General features: G+C 31.9%; 3 protein-coding genes across 5 annotated transcripts in view; all 3 read right to left on the reverse strand.

Annotated features, from left to right (window-relative positions):
• LOC125054549 (protein outspread-like) overlaps positions 1-12,659 on the reverse strand; it is a 229,401-nt gene that overhangs the window by 75,747 nt on the left and 140,995 nt on the right. The window lies entirely within an intron of this gene.
• Positions 1,592-3,432, reverse strand: LOC125054551 (leucine-rich repeat-containing protein 74B-like). Its single transcript, XM_047656518.1, has one exon. The coding sequence runs from the start codon at positions 3,357-3,359 to the stop codon at positions 1,698-1,700; it is 1,662 nt and encodes a 553-aa protein (XP_047512474.1). The 5' UTR covers positions 3,360-3,432; the 3' UTR covers positions 1,592-1,697.
• LOC125054550 (NLR family CARD domain-containing protein 3-like) lies at positions 3,799-5,721 on the reverse strand. Its single transcript, XM_047656517.1, has one exon. It carries the CDS (start codon positions 5,652-5,654, stop codon positions 3,969-3,971), a length of 1,686 nt encoding a protein of 561 aa, XP_047512473.1. The 5' UTR covers positions 5,655-5,721; the 3' UTR covers positions 3,799-3,968.

Genomic DNA, 12,659 nt, shown 5'->3' on the forward strand with positions numbered 1-12,659 from the left:
GTTACATATTCTTGCAAATAAATAAATAATAATCATTAACAATTATTGCAATCAAAAAAAAACTCCAAACATTATTGAGTCAAACATCAATGCCAATATTAATAATAATACCACCAAAGAATGTAAACATCTTTAAATATTCAAGCAACCACCAAACCTTATGCAAGGTTAAACAAAGAGAAAAGTCGTATAAAAGTAAAAGTTCACATGTGAGTGCGCAAGCGCAGACCTGTCCCGAATTCCTAATCAACGAAAGACGCATCTTTGCGCTAAACACTTTCTATTCACAAATATTATTTGTACAGATATATCATAAATAATAGGTATCGTGAGAAAGCTCTAAGCATAAATCACAAGTGTTGTCCAGGCACGAAACTTTAAAACATTAAAAACATAGTTTAAATACTGGTGGTGAAAATTTCTAATTAACCATATGATAACGATTTCAACCACCCCAATCATTGTGGAGAGCAGTGTTGGCCTAGTGGCTTCAGCGTGCGACTAACATCATAAGGTCGTAGGTTTAATTTCCGGCTGTGCCAACCAATGGACATTGTTTCTACGTGCGTACAGTAAACTACTTAACACTCGCTCGTACAGTAAAGGAAAACATCCTGAGTAAATCGGCTTGACTTAGACACAAATTTAACGAAAGTGTCAGGCAAAGAAGGCAAATTACCTACTTGCCTATCACATTGATCATGAAACAGATACAGAAACCTGAGGCTTAGACCTAAAAAGCTTGTAGCGCCATTGATAGAAAACACATTGTGCATTCCAAAAAGTAGAAGTAGAAGAATACATGTCCGAGGATTATTTTAATTTTTGGAAAGCTAATTCCTTTGATATGATCAGGCGTTTGGAGTCTTAAGATTGTAATAAATAATAATAAGCGGACAGGAGCTCGCGTGATGCACGCTACTGTGCGCATCCCCGTCTACACGGTATTGTGGTGTTCGGCCTAATCGAGGCACATCGGCTAACCACTGGATTTATTACATGCTAAGTATTTAGATGTTACAGATTATTCAGTACTTTTAGTTTTAACTGTCTAATTTAACCAGGAGCAACATGAAATTACTTATAGATTTTTTTACGGTTTATAAATTTACGATCCTAAAATAAAGAGGAGTGTAGGTATAGGATACAGATACAGGTATAGGGCACAACATAAAGAACTAATGATTCATAAGATACGAAAATACCTCAATTATAAATTTTTATGAATAATGAAAAATATAAAAAAAATTACTTCAATTTATATAGAATTTAGGATGAATTCAAGAATATAAATTAACATGTTAAGCATGAATATGTATTCGAACAAGCGCATAGAATACATTTGAATTAGCATGCGTCTAAATGCACGCCGTGACATTCAACAATGGAGACAAATCACGCGTTCACTCTAATGCAAATCCTATAAAAGAAACGTGGAACATATACGCACGTATTGGAAATTAAGACTTTGTTTTTAGGCGTGGAGATTCCAATTGAGTCGATTTTGTCTGAAACATTCAATAACCAGGTGGCCGATATTCGATGTCCGAACAGGAACTTACATATTTATTGGAAATAAGTTTACAGTTGATAGTGCTTTCTCCGATTATTTATTAATAAACATAATTAAATCTAAGTATTATCAAATAATGTGATTATAAAACAACAAACTTATCAAAGTTAAGAAAAATATAAAACTACTTCTTCTTACTCTTTGGACTCTTTGGATCTGGTTCAGGCTCAGGTTCTGGAGGCGGTGTTGGAGGTAGTTTCCTGTCAGGCCATTTACGAGACAAGTAGTCGACCAAATCTGCCAAGTTTATATTTTTTGACTTCGCTAGTACAGCACCTGGGAATAAAATTGTCATCGCCTCTACGACATCTTCATCCAAGGGTGCCCCATTGGTTTTTATGGCTCGTGCAAACATTTTAGTATCCATTTGCGCCCCAAATTCTTTATGTATTCCAAGCAATATTAGAGCAATATCTTTCTTTTTCTTTTTACATAAGAAATCTGCTCTGTTAAATAAGATTTCTCTTATATCAACACCTTTAGGCACGAATGCGGGTATTACCTCGCCATGTGTAATAACAGTATCTTTCCGGAATTTCTGTTGCAATATTTCTTTACGAAGGGCATCAAATTCTTCCTTCACAATTATATTGTCGAGAAGTAGATATTTTAACTTCACTTTTCTATTTTTTAAGCAACTTAACAATAACAGAGCGTCTTCGGGCATTAATTTATTGTAAGATAAATCTAAAGTAGTTAATTTAGGACCACAATTTACTAATCCTGCGCAAATAGTTTTAACAACCTCTGATGACAATCTATTATTATTGAAATATATACTATGTAAGTTTGGGCACCTCGCTATCAATACTCTAATAGAATTACCAATTTTCGCCCCACTCAATGAGTTCCAAGATAAATTTATATACTCAAATGCTTCATTTTGAGCAAACTTTTGACAAAGGCTAAAAACAGCGTTAGCCGACATTATATTATTCCAAGATAAATCAATGCATTTCAATTTGTTGTGAGTTTCAAAAGCGTCACATAATGAAGTTAATGAATTGGGACCTAGTTCGTTATAGCTTAAATTTATATCAACGATGTCTGCGCCCAAAAATATGGATTTGGCTAAATATTCTAAACCTTTATCGCCAAGTTTATTCTTACATAGATTAAGCGTACGAAGACTTTTGTTTATGTGGAGATTTGCGATAAGTCGCTTTAAGCCTTCCGGTCCAATACGGCATCCATGGAGATTTAATTCCTCTAAAGTAATATTCTCGATTAAAATTTCACCAAGGTGATAACAACAATCTTCATCTAAGAAATTATCTGTTAAATCAACGACAGTCACAAATCGATTATATTTTAAGGCACACGCAATAGGACGAACACCTTTTGAACTAACACCATAGTATTTTAAGTCTATTTTTGATGTTAATAATTCACGGTAAAATTGGCGTATCGGGCATTGATTACTTTCCTCGCATAAAGCCAAATAAAGCTTTTGACCATCTTCTGGATATATGGTTTTAGGTTCAGATTTAAGAAGAGCGTCTTTAATACCAGGGTCAACTATTCCAGGGTAGTTATAATAAGGATGACGGAAAACAGAGCTTGCAGAAAGTGGTAAGTATTTTGTACATATTTCACCACTACCGGGATCATATAAACCTTCTTCGTATCGTATTTTCTTAATGTTTTCTTCAGAAACATCGAATTGAAGAGATGACCATTCTGATTTTGGAGCCTCTTGGGAGGAGTCATCAATACTACGCTTATAAATAACTTTTACCACGGGCTCTTTTTCTGTAGACTTGATAGAACTCTCACTTAAAGACATAATATTATAAAATAAATAGATTTAAGAATATAAGAACTGAACATTAGTTCAGTAACTGATACAAAAGATATGCAAAACTGGTTTGAAAAGAACAATGACAACATTTTGTCATAATGTAAAAAGTATTAATATTGGTAATGTAAAAACTATTATCTCCTACAAAAATATTTTTATCTTCGTTTATATTACACTCATTAAGATGCATTTTACATTTACCTGTAATTTAAATTCATTTTCTATTAATAATAGAAGACCTGCGAAGTATAATAAGCTATCTTTAAATGCCTTTAAATATTTAAAGGATTTGAATCAAAACAAACCAAGACTTGCTCCGACCTAACTAGCTGAGAAAACCACGAAAGAATTCCCTCTAATGATATCGTACGCAACACATTACTGTGTGTCTGTCCGTTAGCAAAAAAAACTTTTTGTATTTCAGTATAGGTATCTTTTTATTTATTAAAACAGTAAAATGTTGTATAACAAATTAAAACATATGTATTCAAATAACAATGTAACAAATCCAATCACATATATAATACACAATAACTAAAAGATATTAAACATAAAACTTATCAAAAGTTAAAAGCGTAAATGCATAAAAACATTTTAATTCTTTTTCTTCGATTTCGACTTAGTAGGTTCTGGTTCTTGAGGAAGTGGCTCTGGTTCGGGTTCTGGTTCAGGTTCCGGAGGTGGAGTGGGCGGTAATTTTCTTTCAGGCCACTTCCTGTTTATAAAGTCAATTAGTTGACCTAGATTAATTAATTTTGTTTTACCCTTTGGTCCGGGAAAAGCATTCACAATTTCATCAATAAGATCACTATCAATTGGGGCATCAGTTCCTTCAATGGCTTCTTGAAAAGCCTTGGCTTGAATTATTTCTTTATATCCAACATCTTTATGTATTTGCAAAATTATTAGGGCGATATCGGTTCGTTTCTTTGGCTTTTTCGTTAAATACTCAGCTCGATTAAGGACTAGATCTCTCATATCAGGACCTTTCAGTTTAAAAGCTGAAACAACACCTCCATAAGCAACTACTAGATTTTGTTTCGATTTCATAGCTTTGATTTGATCCAACAGCACAAGAAAAGCACCATTGACAAAGATGTTGTCCAACATGACATTTTGGACTTTAACTGCATTTGATTTCAATTTGTTTAAAATTAGAAGTGCATCTTCCGGCGTCAATGGATTGTAAGAAAGATTATATGTTATTAACTTTTTCGCTCGTGCAAGACTTCCAATAAGATTTTCTGTAGCTTCACCAGTAAATCGGTTATTGCTTATGTTTAAAATCTTTAAATTTGGTGCTCTCATTACAGATTTAATAGCTCCAGCAATCCGAACACCAGAAAGAGCATTCCATGATAAATTCAATTCTTGAAGTAATTTATTCCCGCTTAGTTGTCCTAGAAAATTAACGATACCATTTGGTGGGGAATATAGATTATTTTTTGATAGATCTATGTGAGTAAATTTATTGTGAGTTTCCAGTGATTCCGCTAGAGTCAACAAAGATTTGCCAGAAATATTATTTTTGCTTAGCGAAATTTGCAATAATCCAATACCACGAAATACAACATTCGCGAAATGTTCGATGCCTGCATCACCGATTTCATTTTGATTTAAATTTAAAATACGTAGCTTCTTATTTAAAATCAACCCAACAAACAGCTGTTTTGCGCCCATAGGTCCGACCCGACACCCAGACAAATTTAACTCGTGAAGAGTAGAATTACAAATTAACATTTCACCAAGATGATAGCAAGAATCTTCATTAAGAAAATTATCCGTAAAGTTTATAGAGGTTACATGTTTGTTGTATTGCAGGGCCAATGCCATAGGTCGTACGCCAAATGGATTCACGCAATAGTATCTTAAGTCTATGCTGTTTGTAAGAAGTCCGCGATGAAACGATTTGACGGGACATTGATCCATTTCGTCGCAAAGAGCAAGGTATAATTCTTGTCCATCGTCAGGATATATCAGTGGTGCTTCTGGTAATAAAAGGGCCGCTGTAATACCTGGGTCTAAGACAGCAGGATAGTTATAGTATGGATGCCTCAGAACAGAGCTTTGAGACATTGAAATGTACTTAGCGCAAACTTCTCCACTTCCCGGGTCGTATAAACCTTTTTCGTAAAGTATTTTCTTTTTATTCTCTTCAGGAGCATCTAAAATAAGTGAAGACCACTGCTCCATGGGTGGATCTTCTTCGGAACTTATCTCCATATTTGTCTCGAATATAACTTCAGTTTTATCCTCTTCATCGGAAATTTCTGACGACATTTTGATAAAATATAAACAAAATGTACCAAAATTAAAATATTTATAAAATATAATTATAAATCAACAAAATATTTCAAAAGTAAAAGTATTGTCAAAAATTATGAGATTTTTTTAGTTTATTTATGGGAAACTCCTTGATCGTTGTTCTTTTATCTGTGCTCATTATTATATTACGACTTGTCTAGTATCTTGTCATTTGTCAGTTTTCTAATAGTAAAATGATTATCGTAATCTTTGATCACAGAATAAGGCTACTTCAGTGTGTACAAATTTATAATAAGCCCACCCAAAACACAATAATAGAAATATTAATAAATAATAACAGGGTTTTAATTGCAACAGAGGAGTGAGCACGCAATTGTTGGAATTAACATTCTATGATCGTAATTGCTATCGTGTTAGCTCAATAAATAGTTTGCTTTCGCTGTGCAATCTTGGAAGTGAATTATTACAGTGAGGAAATGCGCCTGAGTTGTAATTTAAAACAATTTTCATTTTTATCTTTTGTAGACGTTCATTGCACTACACCCTATCTCCTAGAATGTATATTTTGTATTCACTTTAAAGTGTAAACGAGAAAGTAATTTTTTAGTACTAAGTTTTATAAAAATAAATATCTTAAATAAAAATTTTACTGAGCACTTTTTTCAGCGGCTCAGAATTAATTAATAAAAATAATGTTCATTAGGAAAAAATAATTAATTCACCAATAAAATGTTTAATTTTATTAATTAAACCATAAAAAGATTAATTTATTAGAATGTCTTGTGACCTTCAATTTTGCAACCTGTCCGAGTCAGTGGGTCAGGCAGAGCCCAGGGCAAGAACCTCTTTATACGAGACCTCTGAGTCGTCTTGTCATAGAGTAATGTAATGGAGATTTATTTTATAAATATAAATAATTTTAAAAAATATTGGTTGTTTGTAAAGTAGGTTTACGATCGAGATGTTTACGTGATAACGTCTTATTGGTGATATAAGTTTTTGGGAAGTAAGGAATTAATGAAGATAACAATTTTTTCAAATTTTAAATTACATCTATCGTTTTATTCACACTTTTGATGATAAATTTCGGGCGTAAAATGACAAGTTTACTTATTCGACTATGATATACATTTTTCTTCATACATTCACGGAATGACTGGCAGCGCTCGAGATGAGACGGGAGATCGGTCCGTCTCTCTCTCGTTATACCTGCGATCGCGCTCGTGAGGTTTTGGTGTGACACAAGTTTCTGAACATGTCACCCGACTAAAACGATTTTAAAGACGTTATCACGTCAAAAAAAATCTTGTGTGTACTTACTTATGTACACTGAAGTATTACTTCTTTGGCTTAGATAAAATTCTTTTAAAAAAATTTATTCTACGTTTGTAGAAAAAACTAAAACAAAAGTGCGCGCGCGTAAAAATTTACTCTCATCATTTTTCCCTAAATCGGCAAATTTAGTATAACTTATATCTGATGTCCAATATTGTATACGTAATATTTTTATATATCGCTTACGGTGAAGGAAATTATAGTGAGGAAATCGCAAAAGGCTGATCACCTAATTGTCTTAAAATATAAAAATAAATAAAGAAACAAATGCAATCTGAGGTCAAGACCCATTTGGGTTATAACGCTAGTAGAATATTATTTTATTATTAATTGTAAAATATTTTTTTAAATGAAGTCATTAATAATAAACATTTATTTATTTACGCCAAAATACATAAATATGAATAAAAAACAAAATTGGTTTTTATATGACATTTTATACGTAATTTGTATTTTTCGTAAATCTCTGAGTATACTTAATCTATGTTAATGCCTAGAAATAGCTTGGTGTTTGGGCGGGGCGAGTGAAAGTTTGCTGGAGGATACGGAAACTGCGCGGTTTCTTTGAAAACGTCTCTTTATCTATACTCATTCATCATGTCTTAAACACTGCTGAACTTTAGGCAACGAAAGTCTTAGTAAAGTTGTAGTACTATGCAGTTAATGTACGTGAAACTTTTTTTTTAAATTTAATGGCAGACATATATTGTAATGAACCAAAAATTATTAGAAACAAATTATTATATACAATATTTTTTTTATTTTTTTAACTTTATTAATTTATATATTTGGTAAATATTTTGATTTATATTTGTACATTAAATTTTCACCGTACAGTAGGTACAGAAGATAACATGTTATCAATAGATCCCGATCACGAAATCGTGTTTACCCAAAAATAGCTAAAGTAAATCATAGCGAAGTTATTTGATAAAGAGAAAACCTTATTCCCTTTTGTACCGATAAATTGTATTTGCTTTTATAATGACCGCCACAGTATGAAGCATATCAACAGTAAGTCGAAACTTTTAATTAAAATTCAGACAGAGTATTGACAATTCAGCAAACAAATTGGAAGTAAAATGTAGTATAATATAAAATAAAAAATGTTTTATCATACACATTTTTGGTAATGACTAATATAGATTATGTTAGCCTCGTCTCGAGGCCTTAAGAAAATGTTAGTAAAATTGGTAATTATGTTCTAATATACAATTACAATACACTGAAAGAAACAAATCAAAAATCATCAATGTTAAGCTACTGTTAGGCAACCACTGGTTAAACTGTGGCAAACCTGTGGAAAGCTGGCTGATAATGAAACAATGAAAGTGCCTTGTACCGTGTGTTGACTAATTTGCTAGGTCTTATCTATGTCCTATATTACTCTCGCCTCCAATCTGTTTCCTAGACTGGAAAGATTTTAATCGTTAATCAAATTCAAACTTCGAATTTGGCTTAAACAGCAAAATCATTATAATTAGCGATAAACAATAAACACCTTGCTCTTTGTCTATGCGCTGTATTATTTATTATCTGTATTAGCCACAGAATACAGCACATATACAAAAATATTCTAATATTGAGGTTATAAGTAACTTAAACTTATATCTCAACTTAGTCAACTCGCGTGGCTTGCATTAAAACAAACGTAGTTATTATCGTTTAGTATTTTAAATCGACTAGTATTTTTATTCATCGCCGTGGCTCGAATAATCCATTTACGGTGTTGTTTTTTGTATGCGTATGCGCAGTACGCACGAGCTTTAAGGGACCACACACATTTATTAATAAGTTATGATAATGTTTACAATTTTTTTCTACCGTACATTATATATTAATTAAAAATTAGTTCTGAGCAATACAGGCTATATATATTTCCAAAATTAAAAAAAAATAGCCAGCCGTGCTTCGTGGCTTTTCGACAAGCAGTTTATATATATCAGTGGTATAATGTTTGAACCATCTGAACTAAAAATCTAAATATAGATTTAGTATATGTATTTATTTATTATTTTTTAATCAGTATTAGTTATATGTAATATGAATATTAGTTGTGTTAGTATAAGTTGTAAAAAATTAAGATTCTAGTATTGTCTAGTATTTTTAGGGTAAAATCCTCCTCCATATTTTCCTATTTCTCTTTCTTTTTTTTCTCTGACTTTTCTCATTGCATTGTCAGATCTAATTGTGTTGTTTTGATGCACCTTCAAGTGTATACTTTTAATTATTGTGATGTGGAGCGACTTTCTATTTGTATTAATGTCCTGTTTTTCATATGTAATGGAGGGTGGTGGTCGTTTTCCCCACAGATCTAATATTCAGATTTAGTATATAATATATACGAAATGATTTCTTTTTTGTGTACTTTTCGTACAATCAAAGTAGTAGGTTCTGTCGTGATTGAATTGGTTCGCATTATTGCCTAGAGGGTTATTTGACGAATAGTTATGAGGAGTCCCCATTCATCCCGAGCAATTAGCATCATTGTTTTGCCCTTTAAATCTTTCCGCTCCTGATCGGAATACACCGTGTAAGCACTTAAGCGTTTTTGCGCTTTGTCTTTGAGATTTTTCAAGACCGCTTTTGTTTAAGGTAAAGGTGAGTTGCGGTGGCAATATTAAGTGTATAGAAGTGTTTTATATTAGGATACCCACGATTTTGTATAACCAAGCCTATACAGCAACTAAATACACAAGTTGTACGAGACAATTTCTTTACGTAAAGGAACAAGATTAGTACTGTCGAATATCTCAATAATAGGCCGTGTTTGTTACGTGTGTCTATGGACGACGGTAAACACTTACGGCGACTTTCACAACCAGGCAAAAAAAGCTCGCATTTTGAAATAAATAAAAAAGAAAATAAAAATAGTCCTTTATAATTTACCTGGAAGAGATCGCTTTTAAGCGATATGATTGCGCTCGTAATTTTATTTACGAGATCGCTAACTATTCTTTATTTTACTTTTCTATTACGAAAACGAAAATTATGAAAACTTTTTAGTAATTTAGTATGAAATAACTAACATTTAAAAATTATGTGGAATTGATAAATAATACACATATATTAAGTGTAACAGAAAGAAATGAAATGGTACGTCTAAATACAACGAGCAGAATCTTTAGAGTTATTAAGAAAAGAAAGCGTGATCGCAAACCGTACTAAATCATAACCATAACGATTCGTTATTATCGTGAAGTGTATCGATAAAACAATAGGTAATTAGATGTCGAAGTAATTGCTATAACAATATGTTTTTATATCGCGACGTTGAATGATATATTTTAATCGCAAAATATGTTGCTATGCTCAAAACTCGGACGGCTGGAGCGAGCAATTTTTTTGATATTCCTTGAACTCAGAGGAAAATATAAAAAAAATAATACAAAATTAGTACTTGCAGAAAAGCGAACAGTATCTATGTGGGAGCATAGCAAAATGCTCCATATGTTGGTATGTAGCTTCTAAAATGGTAGGCTAAGGAAAAAAATATATTAAGGCCAAACTTTTCCGGTAGCTAATTATATTAAAAAAAAACATGAGAATAACAGCGGATGTGTAGTTCGAATGTCTGATTCTACTTGTAGTTTAAGTACCACAAGTAGAATCAGAAAGAAGCACGGTACACTTACGTATTGTGTATACGTTTCAGAAGTTAGTCAAAGAGGAATTATTTACGCAACCACTGCAATTTCAAGGAATATGTGAACCACAACAAGGCCTTCGAGCATCGTAACCACAAACAACCTTTAAAAAGAAAACCATATGTAACCATGTTTACCACAGAATGTGCCATGGGAAAGAAAGATTTTTGGGTCTGTTTCATTCATCATTCTCCTTTATATTCTGTGCCAAATCCACGGATTTTAGCTCTGATTTTTCTCACTATTCCTTCTTCGCTGTATGAAACACAGTACTAGGCTTATACTATGGGGACTTATCTCAACCTAGAGGTTCCTAGAGGAGCTATTATATCATTATGTAATTGTTTATAATATGTTGTTGCTATAGTATAGTCATTACGAAAAAAGTAACTTTAAATTTCAAAAGCTTAATTGCCAATCTACTAATTATATAATTAATCTTTCAAATGTAAAGCTAATTAATAACTTCATTACTAATATACAATAGCTAGCCTTAAATTATAATTCAAATATTTATTAATTACTCAATAGGTTAATTCGGCAATTTAATTACCTCACAACTTTTTTTATTATCAAAGGTTATTCGTCTGTAATTACAGAATAATTATTGCGGCATTTATGGATTGTACAATAAATGTTTCGGAGTTTATTTTTAAATTTACCTATCGTTTTAGATATTATCGACTATATTTCGTTTTCCCCTAATTGAAGCGTTCTCACAAGAGCTTAAGAGATTTTCACTATGGCCAGTCTATCAATACATATATTATATATCTAAAACGTGCTATCAATATACTGGAAGACTAGCGGTTACCTATTAAACTTTAAATAAGAACAGCAAGGTGTAAATTTAATGAATTTAACTTATATATTTTTTTTTATGATTCATGCGTTGTGGTATTTAAACTTGTGGCGATTCTAACTCTTTCATTTCATGATTTGGTAAAGCGAACATATTGTCAACAGTTAAGGTGCGAATCGATTAATTCAGGCGCCAGAGTATTAGGCTTTTGCAACTCCAAAGAAAACACAGGGTCGCACTTGCTAACTGGAGCAAGGTGAAAATGTTAATTATAAATCCATATTGGTTTAAGTCGAAAAAAGTATATTTTAAGCTTTATATAATTGTATTAGAGTTTAGTTTTAAATGGCGAATGATGCGGGCGTGGGACACTATGCTGCGAGGTTAATATAGTATACTGAACAAACAGTTGTTATTTTAAACCCTTGCAAGCCGAAATTTAATGGACTAGTATATCAGAAATAATCACTATTTTGTATTTGTCCATACGGATTATACGCACTGTATTTAACAAAGACATTATCACTATTGGGTGTGTACACTGTATTCTAGTAATTCATTACCGATGCGTACGAGTATCGATTAAATCGAAGCAAGAAAAAAATATTGAATGGCTGGTATTTCGCTCCAAATAGCTTTGCTTTAGAAACGCATAACAAAACGCTTGGAGGCCTACAACTTATATGTACTTTTAAATGGTCTTTTTATACTATGACATAGTTTATATTAAGATATCACTTACATTGTCGGTTAATGGCTATAGATAGATTAAAAAGATTATTTATTTATTTATTAATAATTAGTATAGTACTGTATTCTGAACATGTTTAAATTGTTGAATTCGATTTAATTAAAATCACATTCCAAACGAATAAATAAATTCAAATTAATGTTGCCAGCCATATAGCAAACCACGGGGAGCAAACTTTTTAAATGTGTTTTAGTTTCTTCGTATCAATTTTTAATATTATTTTGTAGATATTATATTATTGTAAATACTTATATTTGTGTGTTAATAAATTAGGTTTATTCTTATTAATATTAGCTCATTGCTGATATTTGAATTTGAATTGAAAGAATAATGGTATACTAAAGAACCATTATAATTCCACAAGGTTTTTATATACGCAGACGTACTATTAAATGAAACCACAAAAGCGGCAGTTGGCTTACTTCTGTTTGCGTACGGCTTGCAAATCAATTATAATAAAACCAAAAACCCCAGCCCGATACGAA

Source organism: Pieris napi, chromosome 12, assembly GCF_905475465.1.
Source record: "Pieris napi chromosome 12, ilPieNapi1.2, whole genome shotgun sequence".
NCBI lineage: Eukaryota > Metazoa > Arthropoda > Insecta > Lepidoptera > Pieridae > Pieris > Pieris napi.

What these genes read in the sequence shown, in the direction of transcription:
- LOC125054551 (XM_047656518.1), bottom strand. Translation starts at nt 3,359, where the DNA reads ATGTCTTTAAGTGAGAGTTCTATCAAGTCTACAGAAAAAGAGCCCGTG.
- LOC125054550 (XM_047656517.1), bottom strand. Translation starts at nt 5,654, where the DNA reads ATGTCGTCAGAAATTTCCGATGAAGAGGATAAAACTGAAGTTATATTC.